The sequence below is a fragment of the Myotis nattereri genome (assembly GCF_964212035.1).
Source record: "Myotis nattereri genome assembly, chromosome: 2".
NCBI classification, from domain to species: Eukaryota; Metazoa; Chordata; class Mammalia; order Chiroptera; family Vespertilionidae; genus Myotis; species Myotis nattereri.
The window spans coordinates 100,024,076-100,044,017 of NC_138076.1; the positions used below are offsets into that span (position 1 = coordinate 100,024,076).

The following is a 19,942-nucleotide window of genomic DNA, read 5'->3' on the forward strand; positions in this document are numbered from 1 at the left end:
TCCACCATATGGCCATTTCTCTGAATTCTTTCTCTGACAGGTTGCTTTCCTCCATTGCCTCTGTTTCGTTTACTTCCTTTTCTGTTGATGCCTGTTTTTCTTTCATATGTGGGTTGTTTCTTTGTTTCACCATGATATCTCTTCTCCAGGTGTTTGGTTATGTAGTTCTCTCTCTGCTGCATTGATTTAAAGGCACAAAATACAACACAACAAAGCACAATGTACAAGTCACTGAACATAAATGTATTCACGATATTAATAACCGCAAATAAAGGTGACCACCCGAGCAAAGAGAATTAGGGGATAAAGAAGAAAAAAGAGAAAAAGATTAAAGAGAAAAAGAAAAAAACAAAAAGGAATGCCAAAATGAGATTGGGAAAAGGGAGAGAAGAAAAAAAAAAGTTAGAGAGAGAATGAAGTAGAGGTGAGGAAGAGGCTATTTCTATGAGGAGAAAACTCAAATAGAACCACAACTAATCCCAATGAATTCCAGCAGCAGATCCCTGGAGATTAATGCAAAGTACTAACAACCTCTATTATCAAGCGAGGCAGGGGAAAACAGAAGCACAAAAATAACCAGAGAAAGAAAAAATAAGCAAAACAGAAAAATGAAAATGAAAAACAAAACAATCTCCCAAACAAGCATAAAAATAACCCAATATACTCAAAATCAAGCAAACACTAGCAAAACAACAGAGAGAGAGAAAGAAAAATTGGATAGTGAAAAAAGATAAGAGAGAGGTGTATATGGATTTAGAGCAAGGGATTGGAAATTAGATATATAAGTAGGGTGAAATTTAGACAGTGGGTAAAAAGAAGGAATAGGGAAAACCTAAGCAGGAATAGGGTAAGAGGAACAGGACAACAAAACGGGAAAAGTGAGGAAGAGAGTTTTGGCTTAAGGGTAAAGGTGAGATAGAGAGAAATGATGCTAAAAGAACGATGAAAATAGAGTATAGAACACTAATCCCAAAATAAAATAAAGAAAAATTAAAAAAAAATAAAATGACACTTGAAAAAATGGTAAAATGATAGCAATAATACTGGTTTAAAAAATGTAGTAATTAAAAAGGTAAAATCAGGCGATGAAAAAAATAATAAAATAGGTTCTTAATGAAATGGTGAAAAAAGAATTAAAAAAAAAAAGATAAAAATGTGCAGTAGTGAAGGTGCTTCAGATCTTTTACTCTTCTTTTTGGCACGCCTTAGTCCTGCCAGGCATTCAGGAGAGTGTTGAATTTCCCTGCGATGCACCGTCCCTCTGTGCTGTAAACCACAGTCCTGATTTTAAAGCAGGTTGTATTTGTTTACCAGACTGCCTTTATTTATATTTACAGAAGAGACAGTTCGTGGCTCTACCTCTGAGTGGCAGTGTGTCTGGATTGACCTCAGAGGCTATAAGTCCTCTCTATCAGTAGGGTTTATTTTCTCTATGGTACTTGAAACTGGTTTGGGAAAGTCCACTGCCCAGAGCTGGTTCTTTAATCGTTACTCCCCACTCTGTTTCCCAGGCTCCCCAAAAAGAACTTTCTCCTACAGGCTCTGCAAATGACCCCAACTGGGGAATCCCATGCACTGGGTTTAATAATCAAATGCACGGATCTAAGGGGAACTGTAACAACAAGAGCCTGATATGTTGTGCGAATTTGCAAGCCTCCACCTTCCAGGTCTGCGCACAGTCTCCGCGCGCCCACTCGCCCCTGGCACCAAGCAGCCAGCAGACTGGCAAAATCTGAGGCTACTTTTTTTCATCCAGTCCAGCTATGGGCTTATTTTTAGCATTCCCTTCTGCCAGCAGCCCTGTGGGGCCCCTTCCCCACTCGCGGGTCACGCTGGGCCCAAGGGCCGCGGACTCTGTGGGACACAGATTTCGCCCCACGCGCAGTTCTCTCTCCCACCTGAATTGCAAACCGCACCTTTAGGGGAGGTCTAACCTTTCCGTGAGAAGAAGCAGTGCTCGTCTGAGTTCACGCAGTCATGGTGCTTGAGGTCCCTTGTTTCCAGGTTAGTAGCTGATCTCTGGATGCCGGTAACAGCCACTCAAGATGGCGTGGTCTCCGCTGCTGAGCCAGCGCACCGGGAGAGGTTTCAGCTGCAGTCTCCAACCGTCCTTTTTATTTCTGGGAATTCTCTGTCTTTCCCAGCTGCAGACTGTCTCTCAGCTGAATATCCTCTGCGTATTCGGGCCGTATGTTACCCGTTTCAGCTGTGTGAACTCACCCTTATCTGCTCCAGGACAAGGCACAGGACACATCTGTTTATACCTCCGCCATTTTCTCTCTCAGCAATGTTCTTTATCTTCTCTACATCTTTTACTAAATAGTGAGAACAAGATCAAAAGAAAAGTGTATGTTTTATCTTAATGGATTGAAATAACAAGTTAACAATTATTATCTTGGTTAGCTTGGGCTGCTATATTTTACCATAAAGTAGGTAGCTTATAAACAACAGAAATTTATCTTTTGCAGCTCTGGAAGCTGGATCAGGGCACCCACATAGTCAGGTTATATGTCTGGTGAGAACCTGTTTCCTGGTTCATACAGGGCCATATTCTTGCTATGTTCTCACATGGCAAAAAGGAGCAAGCTCTCTCAGAACTCTAACAACACATGTCCTCATCCAATTAATTATTTCAACATTTGAATTTTAGGGAAATAAAAACATTCGATTTGTAACCATTATGCATTTCTGATTGAGTACAAATATGTGAGAATAGCAATGATACTTTACTTCTGCCTCCTAATTAGAGACCACACACCTTTATCACATTGTTTCTTTAGCGCAATATACTAGCTGTCATGCTTACCCAGCCCAGAAATTGACTCCTTATAATCCTTGCTGATCTAATATTGCTGAAGCATCCTTTTACCCCTGTCTTATCCACCAGCTAAGCTATATCATTTTTTTGCAAATAAGGCTGTTTGTTTACCTATTATTTTTTCTTTCAGCCCTCCTCAATTTCCCTTTTAACATTCAAGTCACTAAAAATTTACATTAATTTATATTAATTTCACTGTCATTCTCCTTTCCCACTATTCAATGTGGTCTTGTTATATTGTACATAGTTTATTGTTAACATATATTTTCCTCTCGGTGTGAGCCATCTAATTTCCTCTTCTTCTTCTTCTTCTTCTTCTTCTTCTTCTTCTTCTTTCTTCTTTCTTCTTTCTTCTTTCTTCTTTCTTCTTTCTTCTTTCTTCTTTCTTCTTTCTCCTTTCTCCTTTCTCCTTTCTCCTTTCTCCTTTCTCCTTCCTCCTTCCTCCTTCCTCCTTCCTCCTTCCTCCTTCCTCCTTCCTCCTTCCTCCTTCCTCCTTCCTCCTTCCTCCTTCCTCCTTCCTCCTTCCTCCTTCCTCCTTCCTCCTTCCTCCTTCCTCCTTCCTCCTCCTCCTCCTCCTCCTCCTCCTCCTCCTCCTCCTCCTCCTCCTTCTTCTTCTTCTTCTTCTTCTTCTTCTTCTTCTTCTTCTTCTTCTTCTTCTCACCCTCAGGGTCTTAACTTTATTTACTTATCCTCACTTATGTTGCATATTACACCTCCTTGATAAAGTTCCACAATAAAACCCCTTACTTGCCACAACTAGCAACTGCCCTTCCTTCTTCCCTCCTGTTCTCCTTGCTGCTGCTGGCTCCTCTTCTCTACCCACACACATATGTCCCTCTAGTCCAGGGGTCCTCAAACTATGGCCTGTGGGCCACATGCAAATACAAATATTGTATTTGTTCCCATTTTGTTTTTTTACTTCAAAATAAGATATGTGCAGTGTGCATAGGAATTTGTTCATAGTTTTTGTTTTTTTTTAAACTATAGTCCGGCCCTCCAATGGTCTGAGGGACAGTGAACTGGCCCCCTGTTTAAAAAGTTTGAGGACCCCTGCTCTAGTCTTTCCTCTTTCTAATCTGTCTTCTGTTTTGTCACACAATGTCTTGCTTTGAAATAAAATTGATCACGTCAATAAGTCCTCTTTAAAATTGGTACCATTAAGCCCTCACAAGTTTGGCTTAGTGAATAGAGCATTAGTTCATGGACTGAAGAGTCCCGGGTTTGATTCCAGTCAAGGGCACATGCCTGAGTTTCGGGCTTGATTCCCAGTGTGGGGCATGCAGGAGGCAGTCCATCAATTATTCTCCTTCATCATTGATGTTTCTATCTCTCTCTCCCTCTCCCTTTCTCTATAAAATCAATAAAAATATATTAACAAAATAAAATAAAGTTACATTAAACCACAATATTTAAAAAAAAAAATCTTACCAACAAGGCAAAATCCAAACACCCTAGCTTGGCATACAACTTCCTTCACCATCTTGTTCCCATCTTGATCTATCCCCTAATATATCATACTAGAGGCCTGATGCATGAAAATTCATGTAAGAGTAGGCCTGCCTTCCCCTGGCTGCTGGCACTGGCTGCCCTCCAGCCCCGGCTTCATCAGGAAGGACATCTGGAATGACGTCCAGTCTAATTAGCATATTACCCTTTTATTATTGTAGATACTCTGCTCATACTCAGTTCTTGCCACTCCTGTAGGATACTCCTTGATGATCTCCCCACCCTTTCCCCAGTCTCTAGCATAGGCATATTCAAACTCAAATGTCTCATTGCCAATGAAGTATCTCCTGATTTGCCCAGGGTTCCCTGCTTTTCTCTCTGCTCCCTTGCACTGCATTTATACTTCTCTCACAGCTGTTGTTGTCTCTTACAACCACCTGTTTATATATCTGCCTCATAGAACAGACATGATTTCTTGAAGGACAAGTCTTGTGCACTTTTTTTGTTTGTTTGTTTTATTAGTATCTATCACAGTGCCTGACTCAAACTTTACTATTTGTGTAAATAAATATCAGGGAATTATGTAATCGATTTTAGAAAGACTTCTACTTAAATGGTTTAAGTAGAATAAAAACTATGACTCTTAAAAATCTAAATTCCACTTATCCAGAAAATTAATTTATATGACTGTTCATGCTCCCATAATGCTGGAGAAAATAAGTGTTGTTATATTTTTCTTATGGTTGATATTTGTCATCATAAGAATGGATGATGATTAGCTTTTTCACAAAGCATTATTAAAAAACACACCCACTTATGCTATCACAGCAAAACGTTGGTTTTGGCAGGAGAACCCATGAAAAGAAAGCGTTTCTTTCCCCGTGCACTCTCTTTTTAAAAACTATTTTTTCTTTTTCAATTACAGTTGACATAGAGTATTATATTAGTTTCAGATATGCCATCCAGTGATTAGACATTTATATAACTTAAGAAGTGATTACTCTGATAAATCTAGTACCCTTCTGACAACCTACATAGTTATTATAATATTATTGACTATATTCCCTGTGCCAGCCGTGGGCAAACTACGGCCCGCGGGCCGGATCCGGCCCGTTTGAAATGAATAAAACTAAAAAAAAAAAAAAAAAAGACCGTACCCTTTTATGTAATGATGTTTACTTTGAATTTATATTAGTTCACACAAACACTCCATCCATGCTTTTGTTCCGGCCCTCCAGTCCAGTTTAAGAACCCATTGTGGCCCTCGAGTCAAAAAGTTTGCCCACCCCTGCCCTATGCTGTACTTTATATCCCCATGACCATTCTGTAACTACAAAATTGTACTTTTTAGTCCCTTCACCTTTTTTCACTCAGTCTCCCCAACTCCCTTCCCATATGGCAACTGTCAAAATGTCCTCTCTATCTATGAGTCTGTTTCTGTTCTGTTTGTTCTTTTATTTTTATTTTATTATTATTATTATTATTATTAGATTGCCATGATATTGTCTATCTCTGTCTGAGTTATTTCACTCAACACAAAACACTCTAGGTCCATCCATGTTGACAAGATTTCATTCTTTTTTATGGCTGAGTCATACTCCATTGTATAAATGCACTACTTCTTTATTTATTCATCTATTGATGGACACTAGGTAGGTTGCTTCCATATCTTGGCTATTGTAAATAATGCTGCAGTGAACATGTAGATGCATACACAATGAGTGGCAAGATTATTATGACCACCTGACGTTTGTAAGCAAATTAGCTATAATTTCACGCTGAAGTGGCTAGAGGGCCAGACCATTATAAATAGGGAAGCAGGTTGTTTACCACGCCAGTAGAAGTGATTTTTTTCTGAAGATATGGGTAAAAAATGCGATTTAACAGCCTTTGAATGTGGGATACACACACACACACACACACACACACACACACACACACACACACACTGAGTGGCCAGATTATTATGACCACCCCATCAGCACTTCATTGGGCCACCTTTTGCCTTCAATACTGCGGCGAATCTTGGCATTGACTCCACGAGATGTTGTAAGGTGATGCGAGGAATCTGACACCATGCCTGATGAATAGCACTGTCCAGTTCTGTGAGATTTGATGGTTATGGAACCAGCTGCCTGATGGCTCTTTTAATTTTGTCCCACAAATGCTCAATTGGATTGAGATCTGGTGATTGTGGGGGCCACCTAAGTAAGGTAAAGTCTCCCTCATGTTCTTGAAACCTCTCCTGCACAATACGAGCACTGTGGCATGGCACATTGTCTTGTTGGAAGAAGCCGTCTCCATTGGGATACGCCATCAACATGACAGGATGAACCTGATCAGCAATGATACTTAGGTATGTTGTGCTATTCAGAGGTTGTTCCACATGAATTAAAGGGCCCACATCATGCCAAGAAAACATGCCCCAAACCATAACAATGCCTCCACCAGCTTGAAGGGTTGTACTCATGCATGTGGGGTGCATGCTTTCATGCTGTTTCCACCAAATTCTCACTCTGCCATCTGCATGATGCAACTGGAAACATGATTCATTGGACCACATGACTTTTTTCCAATGCTCGACTGTCCAATCCTTGTGTTCCTGTGCGAATTGGAGACATTTTATCTTGGTAACTGCAGACAGCAAAGATGTTCGAGCAGGCCTTCGGCTTCCATATCCCATACAATGCAGTGTACAGCTAATTTGCCTACAAATGTAAGGTGGTCATAATAATCTGGCCACTCAGTGTTTTTGTCATTTATTGTTTTGGGTTTCTTTGTATAAATGCCCAGAAATGGATTTGCTGGGTCTCTTTTTGTCTCTTATTGTAGCCTTTGTTTAAAATGTGTTTTGTCTGGTATACGTTTTGCTACCCCAGCTTTTTTTTTCTTGTTTCTTTGTTTCCATTTTCATGAAATATCTTTTTCCATTCCTTTACCTGCAGTCTCTTATAGGTCTTTTGATCTGAAGTGAATTTCTTGTAGGCAGCATATATAATGGTCTTGTTTTGTTAGTCATTCATCTACTATATGTCTTTTGATTAGAGCATTTAAAGTAATTGTTGATAGGTATGCAATCCATTTGCATTTAAAGTAATTATGGATAGATATATATTTATTTCCATTTTATTATTCATAATTTTGATCCCTTCTTCTTCTTGTTCTTCTTCTTCTTCTTTTTTCAAGAAGACCTTTTAATATTCCTTTAATAGTGGTTTGGTGGTGATGAATTATTTGTGTTTTTTTCTTCTGTGGGAAGCTCTTCATCTGCCCTTCAATAGCTTTGCTGGGTATAGTAATTTAGGTTGTAGGTCCTTGCTTTTTATCACTTTGAATATTTCATGCCAATCCCTTCTGAACTGCAAAGGTTTTATGAGAAATTAACTGACAGTCTTATGAAAGCTTTCTTGTTGATAACTAACTGCCTTTCTCTTGTTGCTTTTAAAATTCTCATTGTCTGTAACCTTTGGCATTTTAATTGTGGTATGTCCTGGTGTGGGCCTCCTTTGGTTCATCTTATTTAGAACTATCTGTGCTTCTTGGTCTTGTGTGTCTACTTCCTTCACCAAGTTAGGGGAGTTTTCTGTCATTATTTTTTCAAATAAGTTTTCAGTTACTTGCTCTCTCTCTTTTTATTCCAGCACCCCCATGATGCGAATGTTGGTATGCTTGATGTTTTCCCAGAGGCTCCTTAAAGTCTCCTCATTTTTTAAAGTTCTTTTTTTCTTTTTGCTGTCCTGACTGTTGGTTGCTTACTTATCTGCCAGATTGCTGATCTAATTCTCTGTTTCATCTACTCTGCTATTGATTGATTCTCTGTAATATATGCTTCATTTCAGTTATCATTTTCTTCATATCTGATTTTTATGTTTTCTATCTCCAAATTATGGTTTCTATCTCTTTGTTGAAGTTATCACTAAGTTCATATACTCTTCCTCTAAGTTCATTGAACATTTTTTTTTGAACATCATTTATTTTGATGGTGTTACCTATTCATTCTCTGTACATATAGTTAATGATGTGAAAAGCTGAAATTAGGTCTTGAATTTAGGCTTGTAATGTTTTGCATGTAAAATTTAGTGAACTATTTATTTATTTATTATTTATTTATTTTTTTTTTATTGCTTAAAGTATTACAAATGGTATTAGATATGTCTCCTTTTCGCCCCCACCATTGACAATCCCCTGGCCTCCCCTAACCCCCAGAGTCTTATGTCTATTGGATATGCTTCTACGCATGCATATAAGTCCTTCAGTTGGTCTCTTACCCCCCCTTCTTCCCCTCCCCCCACCCGGCCTTCCCGCTGCAGTTTGACAGTCTGTTTGAGGCAGCTCTGCCTCTGTATCTATTTTTGTTCATAAGTTTATAATGGTCTTTATTATCCATGAATGAGTGAGATCATGTGGTATTTTTTCTTCATTGACTAGCTTATTTCACTTAGCATAATGCTCTCCAGTTCCATCCATGCCGTTACAAATGGGAAGAGTTCCTTCTTTTTTACAACAGCATAGTATTCCATCGTGTAGATGTACCACAGTTTACTAATCCATTCATCTACTGATGGGCACTTAGGCTCTTTCCAGGTCTTAGCTATGGTGAATTGTGCTGCTATGAACATAAGGGTGCATATATCCTTTCTGATTGGTGTTTCTGGTTTCTTGGGATATATTCCTAGAAGTGGGATCACAGGGTCAAATGGGAGTTCCATTTTTAGTTTTTTGAGGAAGCTCCATACTGTCTTCCATAGTGGCTGCACCAGTCTGCATTCCCACCAGCAGTGCACAAGTGTTCCTTTTTCTCCACATCCTCTCCAGCACTTGTCGTTTGTTGATTTGTTGATGATAGCCAGTCTGACAGGTGTGAGATGGTACCTCATTGTTGTTTTGATTTGCATCTCTCGGATGATTAGTGACTTTGAGCATGTTTTCATATGTCTCTTGGCTTTCTGAATGTCCTCTTTTGAAAGGTGTCTATTTAGATCCTTTGCTCATTTTTTGATTGGATTGTTTATCTTCCTTTTGTTAAGTTGTATGAGTTCCCTATAAATTTTGGAGATTAGGCCCTTATCAGATATGACATTGGCAAATATGTTTTCCCACGCAGTTGGCTTTCTCGTTGTTTTGTTGGTGGTTTCTTTTGCTGTGCAGAAGCTTTTTATTTTGATGTAGTCCCATTTGTTTATTTTCTCTTTAGTTTCCAATGCCCTAGGAGCTGTATTAGTGAAGAAACTGCTTTGGCATATGTCTGAGACTTTGTTGCCTTTGGATTCCTCTAGTATTTTTATGGTTTCCTGTCATACATTTAAGTCCTTTATCCATTTTGAGTTTATTTTTGTGTATGGTGTAAGTTTGTGGTCTAGTTTCATTTTTTTTTGCATGCATCTGTCCAATTTTCCCAACACCATTTATTGAAGAGACTATCTTGACTCCATTGTATGTTCTTGCCTCCTTTGTCAAATATTAATTGAGCATATTGTTTCAGGTCGATTTCTGGGGTCTCTATTCTATTCCATTGATCTATATGTCTGTTCTTGTGTCAGTACCAGGCAGTTTTGAGGACAGTGGCTTTGTAATACAGCTTGATATCTGGTATTGAGATCCCACCTACTTTGTTCTGCTTTCTCAGGATTGCTGCAGCTATTTGAGGTCTTTTTATTTATTCCAGATGAATTTTTGGAGAGTTCATTCTAGATCTGTAAAATATGCCATTGGTAGTTTAATGGGAAGTGCGTTGAATTTATAGATTGCTTTGGGCAATATGGACATTTTGATGATGTTGATTCTACCAATCCATGAACACGGCATGTTCTTCCATCTGTTTATCTCTTCCTCTATCTCTTTTTTCAACATCCTGTAGTTTTCTGAGTAGAGGTCTTTTACCTCTTTAGTTAAGTTTATTCCTAGGTAGCTTAATTTTTTTGGTGTGATGGTAAATGGGATTGTTTTTTTAGTCTCTCTTTCTGAAAGTTCACTATTGGTGTATAGAAATGCCTCAGATTTCTTGGGGTTAATTTTGTATCCTGCTACATTGCCAAATTCATGTATTAAGTCTAGTAGCTTTTTGATGGAGTCTTTAGGATTTTTTATGTATAGTATCATGTCATCTGCAAATAAGGACAGTTTTACTTCCTCTTTTCTAATTTGGATGCCTTTTATTTCTTCTTCTTGTCTAATTGCAATGGCTAATACTTCCAGGACTTTGTTGAACAGAATTGGTGAGAGTGGGTATCCTTGTCTTGTTCCTGTTCTTAGGGTAAATGGTGTTAGTCTTTTTCCATTGAGTATGATGTTGGCTGTGGGCCTGTCATATATGGCTTTTATTATGTTGAGGTATGATCCTTCTTCTCCCACCTTGCTGAGAATTTTTATCAAAAATGGATGTTGGATTTTGTCAAATGCTTTTTCTGCATCAATTTATATAACTATGTGGTTTTTTTTCTTTCAATTTGTTTATGTGATGTATCACGTTTGTTGATTTTCAGATATTGTACCATCCTTGCATCCCTGGGATAAATCATACTTGTTCATGGTTTATGATCTTTCTGATGACTGCTGGATCCGATTTGTTCAGATTTTGTTGAGGATTTTGGCATCTATGTTCATGAGGGATATTGGCCTGTAATTCTCTTTCATTGTGTTGTCTTTACCTGGTTTTGGTATCAGGGTGATTCTGGCTTCATAGAATGAGCTTGGAAGTGTTCCTTCCTCTTGGATTTTTTGTAGTAGTCTGAGGAGGATAGGTTTTAGTTCTTCCTTGAATGTTTGGTAAAACTCCCCTGTGAAGCCGTCTGGTCCCGGGCCTTTGTTTGATGGAAGCTTTTTGATGACTGCTTCAATTTCTTCCATAGTCATTGGCCTATTGAGATTTTTAGATTCTTCCGGATTCAGTTTTGGAATGTTGTATTTTTCTAGGAATTTGTCCATTTCCTCCAGGTTGTATAGTTTGTTGGAGTTGTCCATAGTATTGTTTTTTAACAGTCATTTGCATTTCTGTTGGGTCTGTTGTTATTTTTCCTCTATCATTTCTGATTTTGTTTATTTGGGTCCTCTCGCTTTGCTTCTTGGTGAGCCTGACTAGAGGTTCATCAATCTTGTTTATCCTTTCAAAGAACCAGCTCTTGGTTTCATTGATTTTCTGTATTGTTCTTTTGGTCTCTATGTCATTTATTTCTGCTCTGATCTTTATTATCTCCTTCCTTCTGCTCATTCTGTGGTTTTCTTGTTGCTCTCTTTCAAATTCTTTGGGATGTTGAGTTAGATGATTTACTATCATTTTTTCTTGTTTTTTTTTTTTTTTTTTTTTTTTTTTTTGAGATAGGCTTGTAGAGCTATAAACTTCCCTCTCAGGACTGCTTTCATTGCATCCCATAGGTTTTGGATTGTTGTGTTTCCATTGTCATTAGTTTCCAGGGTGTTTTTAATTTCTTCTTGTCCTCATTGGTAACCCAATCAATATTTAATAACATGCTATTCAGCTTCCAAGTGTTTGAGTATTTGGGGTTGTTTTTATTGTATTTTATTTCTAATATTATGCCATCGTGGTCTGAGAAGATGCTTTTTATGATTTCAATCTTCTTGAATTTGGGGAGACTTTGTTTGTGACCCAATATGTGGTCTATTTTTGAAGATGTCCCATGAGCACTTGAGAAGAATGTATATTCCGTGGCTTTGGGTGGAGTGTTCTGAAGATGTCAATTAAGTCCATTTGATCTAGTGAGTCATTTATGATTGCTGTTTCTTTGCTGATTCTTTGTCTAGAGGACTTATCCAGTGATGTCAGTGGTGTATTAAAGTCCCCTACTATGATTGTATTGTTGTCAATCTCTCCTTTGATATCTTCCAGGAGTTTTTTTTATGTATTTGGGTGCTCCTGCATTGCGTGCAATATGTTTATCAGGGTTATATCTTCTTGTTGTATTGATCCCTTTAGTATTATGAAGTTGCCTTCCTTATCTCTTGTTATGGCCTTCACTTTGAGGTCTGTTTTGTCCGATATATGTATTACTACCCCAGCTTTCTTTTCATTTCTATTTGCCTCAAAGGTATTTTTCCATCCTTTCACTTTCAGTCTGTGTGAGTCCCTTCTTCTGAGGTGGGTCACTTGTAGACAGCAAATGTATGGGTCATGTTTTTTTATCCATTCAGCTTTTCAATGTCTTTTGGTTGGAGCATTTATTCCATTTACCTTTAAAGTTATTATTGAAAGGTACTTGTTTGTAGCCATTTTTTTTTTTCGTGTGGCTGTTTTCTTTCTGAGCTTTTTATTTCTTCTTTTTACACCAGTCCCTTTAGCATTTCTTGCATTGCTGGCTTGGCGGTGATAAACTCCCTTAGCCTTTTTTTGTCTGTGAAGCTTCTTATTTCCCCTTCAAGTTTGAATGATAGCCTTGCTGGATAGAGTATTCTTGGATTCAGTCCTTTGCTTTGCATCACTTTGTCAATTTCAGTCCATTCTTTTCTGGCCTGATGTGTTTCTGTTGAGAAATCATTTGATAATCTAATGGGAGATCCCTTGTGTGTAACTTTCCGTCTCTCTCTTGCAGCCTGTAATATTCTCTCTTTGTCCTGAACATTTGCTATAGTAATTATGATGTGTCTTTGTATGGGTCTTTTCGGGATCACCTTGTTTGGGACTCTCTGTGCTTGTGTGTCATTTTTCTTCCCCACCTAGGGAAGTTTTCTGATATTATTTCTTCAAATCGGTTTTCTAATTCGTGTTCCTCTTTCTGTTGTTCTGGCACCCCTATTATTCGTATGTTGTTTCATTTCATGTTGTCCCAAAGCTCCCTTAGGCTCTCCTCCTGTCTTTTAATTTTTTTCTCCAATTGCAGTACATTTTGGGTGTGTTTTACTTCCTTGTCTTCTAATTCACTTATTCGGTCCCCCGCTTCTCCTAGTCTACTGTTGATACTTTCAATGGTGTTTTTTATTGCAGCTATATCGCTCTTCATTTTTTCTTGGGTCTTACCTAAGTTATTGATTTTTTCATCTGATTCTTCTTGCTTCTTGCATAAGTTGTTGATTTTTTCCTCCATCTGTTTTATGCACTCTAGGACCCTTATTCTGAATTCTTTTTCTGTCATGTTGAATACCTCTGTATCACTTAGCTGCTTTTCTGGCGAGTCCTCCTTCTCTTTCCTTTGGGGGTTTCTTTGTCTACCCATTATTTGATCTCACTGACATATCTAGATGTTGAGTCGTTCAGTGGCTGCTCCCTGGGTAGCAGTGGCTCCTCGGGCTGTGGTTGCTCTTCAGACAGTTGCGGTAGCAGCTGCTCCTCAGTTGGCAGCAGCTCCTCTGGTGGGTGCTGTTCACAGCTGTGGTGGCTCTTCTGGCTGTTTGGAGGAGACTTCACGTAGAGATGCTGTTCCTCAGACAGAGGGTGTGGTGATCATGAGGCTGCTGTTGCTTAGATCTGCTGCGTTGATTTAAAGGCACAAAATACAACACAACAAGGCACAATTTACCAGGCATTGAACACAAATGTATTCACGATATTAATAACCCCAAATAAAGGTGACCACCCGAATTAAGAGAATTAGGGGATAAGAAAGAAAGAAGTGAAAAAGATAAAAGTGAAAAAAGAAAAGAAAAAAGAAAAAAAGAGTGCAAAAATGAAATCGTGACAAAGGTGGGGGAAAAAAAAAAGAGTGAAAAGAGAGAATGAAGTAGAAGAAGGGAAGAGACTATTCATATGAAGAGAAAACTCTGATTGAGCCGCCATTAATCCCAGCAAATTCCAGCAACAGATCTCTGGAGATGAATTCAAACTACAAACATCCAATAATATCAAGTGAGGCAAGGGAAAACAGAAGCACAAAAATAACCTGGGGGGGGGGGGTGGGTGGGGGGGTGGCGAAGGGGGGAGGATGGTGGAGGGAGGGGTAAAACCAGCAGAAAAAATAAGAAGAAAAAGCAAAACAACCTCACAACCAATCCTAAAACAAAACAAAAAAACAATATACTCAACAATCAAGCAAACAGCAACAAAACAATAGAAAGATAAACGAAGAAAAAAAATTGGATAGTGAAGAAAGATAAGGGAGAGGTGTATAAGGATTTAGAGCAGTGGATTGGAAATAGGATATATTAGTAGGGTGAAATTTTGACAGGGGGTAAAAAGAAGGAATAGGGAAAATCTAAAGCAGGAATTGGGTAAGAGAAACAGGACAACAAAAGAGGAAAAGTGAGGAAGAGGGTTTTAGCATAGAGGTAAAATTGAGGTAGAGAAAAATGATGCTAATGCAGGGGTGGGCAAACTTTTTGACTTGAGGGCCACAATGGGTTCTTAAACTGGACTGGAGGGCCGGAACAAAAGCATGGATGGAGTGTTTGTGTGAACTAATATAAATTCACAGTAAACATCATTACATAAAAGGGTACGGTCTTTTTTTTTTTTTAGTTTTATTCATTTCAAACGGGCCGGATCCAGCCCGCAGGCCATAGTTTGCCCACGTCTGTGCTAAAGGAACAATGAAAATAGAATGGAGAGCACTAATCCCAAAATAAAATAAAGAGAAAATAAAATGGCACTTTAAAAAATGGTAAAATGGTAGCAGTAATAATACTGGTTAAAAATCAAAATATAGTAATTAAAAAGGTAAAATCAGGTGATGGAAAAAGAGAAAAAAAATTGGTTTCTTATTTTAAAGGTGAAAAAAGAATAAAAAAAAAATTTGCAGTAGTATAGGTCCTTCAGTTCTGCTACTCTTCAGTCTGGCTCGCCTTAGTCCTGCCAGGTATTCAGGAGCGTGTTGAATTTCCCTGCGATACACTGTTCCTCCATGTTGTAAACCACAGTCCTGATTTTAAAGCAGGCCGTATTTATTTGCCAGAGTGCCTTAATTTGTATTTACCTAAGAGTCAGTTTGTGGCTCAGTCTCTGGGTGGCAGTGTTTCTGGATTGACCTCCAAGGCTATACGGCCTCTCTATCCAAAAGATGGGGTTTATTTTCTCTATTGCACTTAATACTGGTTTGAGGAAGTCCACTGCCCAGAGCTGGTTCTTTAATCGTTTCCCCGCTCTGTTTCCCAGATTCCACAAAGACAACTTTCCCCTGCAGTCTCTGCGAGTGTCCCCAACTGGGAAATACCATGCACTGGGTTTAATAATCAAACACAAATGTTTAAGGAGAAGAGAAAGAAGAAAAAAAGCAAAAAAAACCCCAAAAAACAAAACAACAACAACAACAACAACAACAAAAAGCAAGAGCTTGCGGAGTTGCGCGAATTTGCAACCCTGCACCTTCCAGCCCATGCAGTCTCTTCTGCGCGCCCTCTCTCTCCTTATATTGAGTAGCCTGCACACTGGCAAAATGAGGTTGCCTTTTTGCATCCAATCCAGCTATGTGCTAATTTTAAGTGTTCCCTTCTGTCAGCAGTCCTGTGGGAGCTCTTCCACACTCGCGAATCACGCTGGCCCCAAAGGCTGCGGTCTTTGTAGGTTGTGGGGCGCAGACCTTCCCGCGCACACTCCTCTCCCCAAACTGAATTGCCAACCGCACCTTCAGGGGAGACCTGACCTTTCCGTGAGAAGCAGGACTCCATGTAGTCACACTGTCCCAGATCCGGTGTCTCTGGGTTAGCAGCCGATCTCTGGATGCCGTGTCTTTGGGAGTACAGTATATGTTTCCAAAAAACCGCCACTCAAGATGGCGCGGTCTCCGCTGCTGAGCCGGCGCTCCAGGAGAGATTTCAGCTGCAGTCTCCAACTTTCAATCCGCTTTCTCAAGGATTCCTCTGCTGTTCCCAGCTGCAAACTGTTTCTCAGCTGAATATCCTCTGTGTATTCGGGCTGTATATTACTCACTTCAGCTGCTCACCCTAACAGCTCCAGGACAAGGCACGGGACACATCCGTCTATACCTCCGCCATTTTTCCTTTTTTCTCATTGAACATTTTTATAAGCAGTGTTTAGACCTCTGCATCTGGTAGATTGTTTTCATTTTGTTTAGTTTTATGGGGAGAGTTGTGTTCTGTTCTTTCATTAGTGACATGTTTCTTTGTCTCTTCATTTTGCCTGACTTTCTGTGTTTGTTTCTATGTATTAGGTAGATTTGCTATATCTCCCGTTCTTGGTAGAGTGGTCTTATGTAGTAGGTGTCCTGTAGGGCCCAGTGGCACAGCCTCCCTGGGAACTACAGGTACACCCAGTGTGGGCTGTATACACCCTGCTGTTGTAGTTGAGCTTCCGTTGCTATTGGCACAGCAATGGGAGGGATTTACCCCCAGGTACATTGGCTGCAGGGACTGTCCTGGACTACTGATATGGATCTACAATGTAGAGGCCCACCCGATGGAGCAAGACTCCCTTCAGCACAGCTCTGGTGTTCACTGAGTCCACCCCTTGAGTGTGTCACTCATGGAGGTAGTTGTGTGGTGCTTCAGTGTGGTCTGAAGCTGTCTCCCAGGTGCACTGGATCTGGGGCTTCCCAGGAGGTACAGGCCAAGGTCAGCTTCTGCCTATACCCTGCCCAGGGCCACCTGGCATGAGCTATAGAGTGATCTGAAGATGGCTGCTACTTCTGCTGGACTTTGAGGTGCCTGGGAGAAGCCAAGCTGCAACTCAAGGAGGGTTTCCACTTAGCAAGAGGTATGGGATATACAGAGGCCAGATGCTGCTTGTTTGAGAAATTTTTAAAAAGTTTGAAGCATGCGTCAAGACAGGTCATTTGTATGGAAAAACCTCTGGAAATGGCTTGTGTGGGCCGGCTAGTTGTGTGCAATGGGGTCTTAGGGAATCACTAGAGTAGGGTAAACACTATTAAATAGGTTGACAGACACTCAGATATGGGACCTCCCTGCAGGCTCTGTCAGGGAGGGCTTAGCAAATGAACAATGGTTTCTGTGAGCACTTCTGTCTGGAAGAAAGCTGCCCTTCCAGCTCTTACCCTGATGCCTGACAATTAAATTCCTCACCATATGTCCCTGGAGCCTTTCAAGATGCTAGCCTAGCACTAGAGCTCAGAGAGATGAGTTTGAGTAAGTCTGTGCTTTGGCCTTTTAAAAAAAAACAAAAAACAAAAAACTCCTTGGACTTCAGTAGCCTTCTTTCTCACTCAGCCACAATCCCACTGGTTTTCCATAGCCAGCTGTTATGAAGACTTCTCTTCCTGGCACTAGAATACTGGGCTGGGGGTTTGGGTGTGGTGCTGGGACCCCTCGCTCCTCAGGGGGAACTGCCACATCTGAGATAACCTTCCTGATTTTTAACTGCCACACTTGGGTGTGGACTGGCTTGTTCTGCATCACTGCCCTTCCTACCAATCTCTATTTGGCTTGTTCTTTATATCCTAGCTATAGGACTTCTGTTCAGCTAGATTTCAGGTAAATCTTAATGATGGTTGTTCTGTAGTTTAGTTGTAATTTTGATGTGGTTGTGGGAGGAGGTGAGTACTCAGTTTAGCTACTCTATCATCTTGACTGAAAGCTTTTGTGTATGATTTTTGGGGGGAGAGTGGGGGGCTTAAGAATCCAATTTATTTGAAGACCTCAGTGTCTGATAGTCTTTAAAAATTTGATATTTATCACTAGACAAGACCAAGTGAGGTTTGATTATATCACACAAATAAACGTCCTTATGCTTTTCACAATATATTTTAAAGTTAATTTAATTCTCATCTTGTTATTGGAAAAGATCAGTATTTTTTTCATGGTATAGATGGTACACATAACAACTTCAGTGGGTTTTTTTGTTTTCATTTTCTCCAATTGCTATATAAAAAAAAGCACAACAAATAAAAACTTTTAGGGTCACAAAATCAGTTCATTTCGATATCAGATTTATTCTGAAGTGACAAAAACCACATGTTAGACTTTGTACATCAACTACATTTGCCTTGATTCCACTTGTTAATATCTTTCTTATATGCAGGTAACACAAGTTTTATTTGCATCTAATTTATTAAGAACTTACTATTCAGGTGTCATGCATTAAACATGTAAAACTTATTATGCTGATCTCTTACCGCCCCCCCCCCCGCCCCCACTAACCCAAGGACGTGTATGCATGCATATAAGCATAACCAATGGACACAAGACACTGGTGGGTAAGGGAAGCCAGGGTAAGGTCAAGGGGAAAAAAAAGAGAGACATATGTAATACTCTTTGTAATACTTTAAGCAATAAAACAAAATTTAAAAAAAACTTATTATGCTGCATATTATCTTTATACCCACTGTGTTTTTAGTGTGTATAAAAATAACTTATTTTGCAAAATTAAAAAATAAAACTGAATCTCTTTATAGAAATTATGCATTGTAATTGCCACTATAGTCAGAAAAATAGTAGGAGACATGATTTTTAACCAATACTGGCAAAAACTTTTTAATTTAAATATTTCATTAATAATATTCAGCAAAGTTTACTAAACAGCATAGACTTGTAAATATAGCCTTATGTATTTCTTTACTAATGCTATTGTGAACTATTATTGATTTAATAACTCATTTCTCTTAACTAATTTGTGTCAAGAAAAGATTGAAAATCTTATAAAAATAACTTATCAAGCAAATTCAAGAAAAATGTTTGTCTTCCTAGATTCTTATCTAAATAAAATTAAATTAAGAATAAAATAAAGTAATAAAATATTAGATTTAAATAAAGTATTTAATTCCATTTAGTTAAATTATAAATTAATAGTGTTATTCAACTGATTTTTAAGATGGTTTAATATGCTACATTTTTATTTTCGGCAGGAACTGATTCCAGAGTTCTATTACCTACCAGAGATGTTTGTCAACAGTAATGGATATAGTCTTGGAGTCAGAGAAGATGAAGTGGTGATAAATAATGTTGATCTTCCCCCTTGGGCAAAAAAACCTGAAGACTTTGTAAGGATCAACAGGATGGTAAGAGAGATTTTGTTTTTGCTTCAGCAGTCACCAAAAAATAAAAATACTCTGTAGTTTTATTTTGTTTCTAACGATTAAAAAATTGTCATTTAACACTTATAAGTATAAGGTTAAAAATTTAAGAGTAAAAATAAAACATTTTACTGTTGTCTTTTGACAGCATTCTCTATTGTAGAGTGCATATTCCTTTCATGAGGGCTAATAAAGGAATGGTAACTTAGTTATATTTGCTCTCTTAGGAGAAGACAGTCAGATGAGCATCTGTTGACTAATATAACATATTCTAAAATGCTTAAAATAAATTCCCACTCCTTATTCTCTACTGACTAAATATGCTTTCTTTTTCACTCATAAATTATTCAAAACAAAATAATTTAATTTAGAACATATTTATGTGGAGAAAATTATAAGCTGTGAAACATAGTTTACAGTGTAATATACTGACTTTAAGAGACCACCCATCTAGAAAACATTCTTTGGGAAAATGTTGTTACTCTTTAAATCTGTATGATAGACGCCAGGGTGTTCAAAAAAAAAAAAGTAATAATCTAAATGATTTTAACATGTTTTTAAGTCAGGTCCAAACTAGTCACTCAGGCAAGCAAAGTCGCCCAAAATTGTTGGATCACTTTTTCTGTGCTCATTCTGTTGAACTAAACTGATTGAACAAAAGTTTTCATGTGGGTGCTAATTATTAATAAGTACTAATTGGTGTATTGGGAAGAGTATGAATTGGAGTTTAGAAGTTTTCTGCTCTTGAATCTGATCTTTGCAATTTACTAGTTTCATTGTCCTGAGTAATTGAGAATATCTCTGTCCCTCAGAT

At 38.7% G+C, this 19,942-nt stretch overlaps 1 protein-coding gene across 1 annotated transcript in view; it reads left to right on the plus strand.

Annotated features, from left to right (window-relative positions):
* The window catches only part of NBEA (neurobeachin), a gene marked incomplete at its 5' end in the record, with an annotated part of 948,936 nt that overhangs the window by 844,161 nt on the left and 84,833 nt on the right, over positions 1–19,942 (plus strand). Inside the window, one exon of the mRNA XM_081083035.1 lies at positions 18,961–19,113. Coding sequence (XP_080939161.1) covers positions 18,961–19,113 — 153 coding nt within the window. The remainder of the gene's footprint in view (positions 1–18,960; positions 19,114–19,942) is intronic.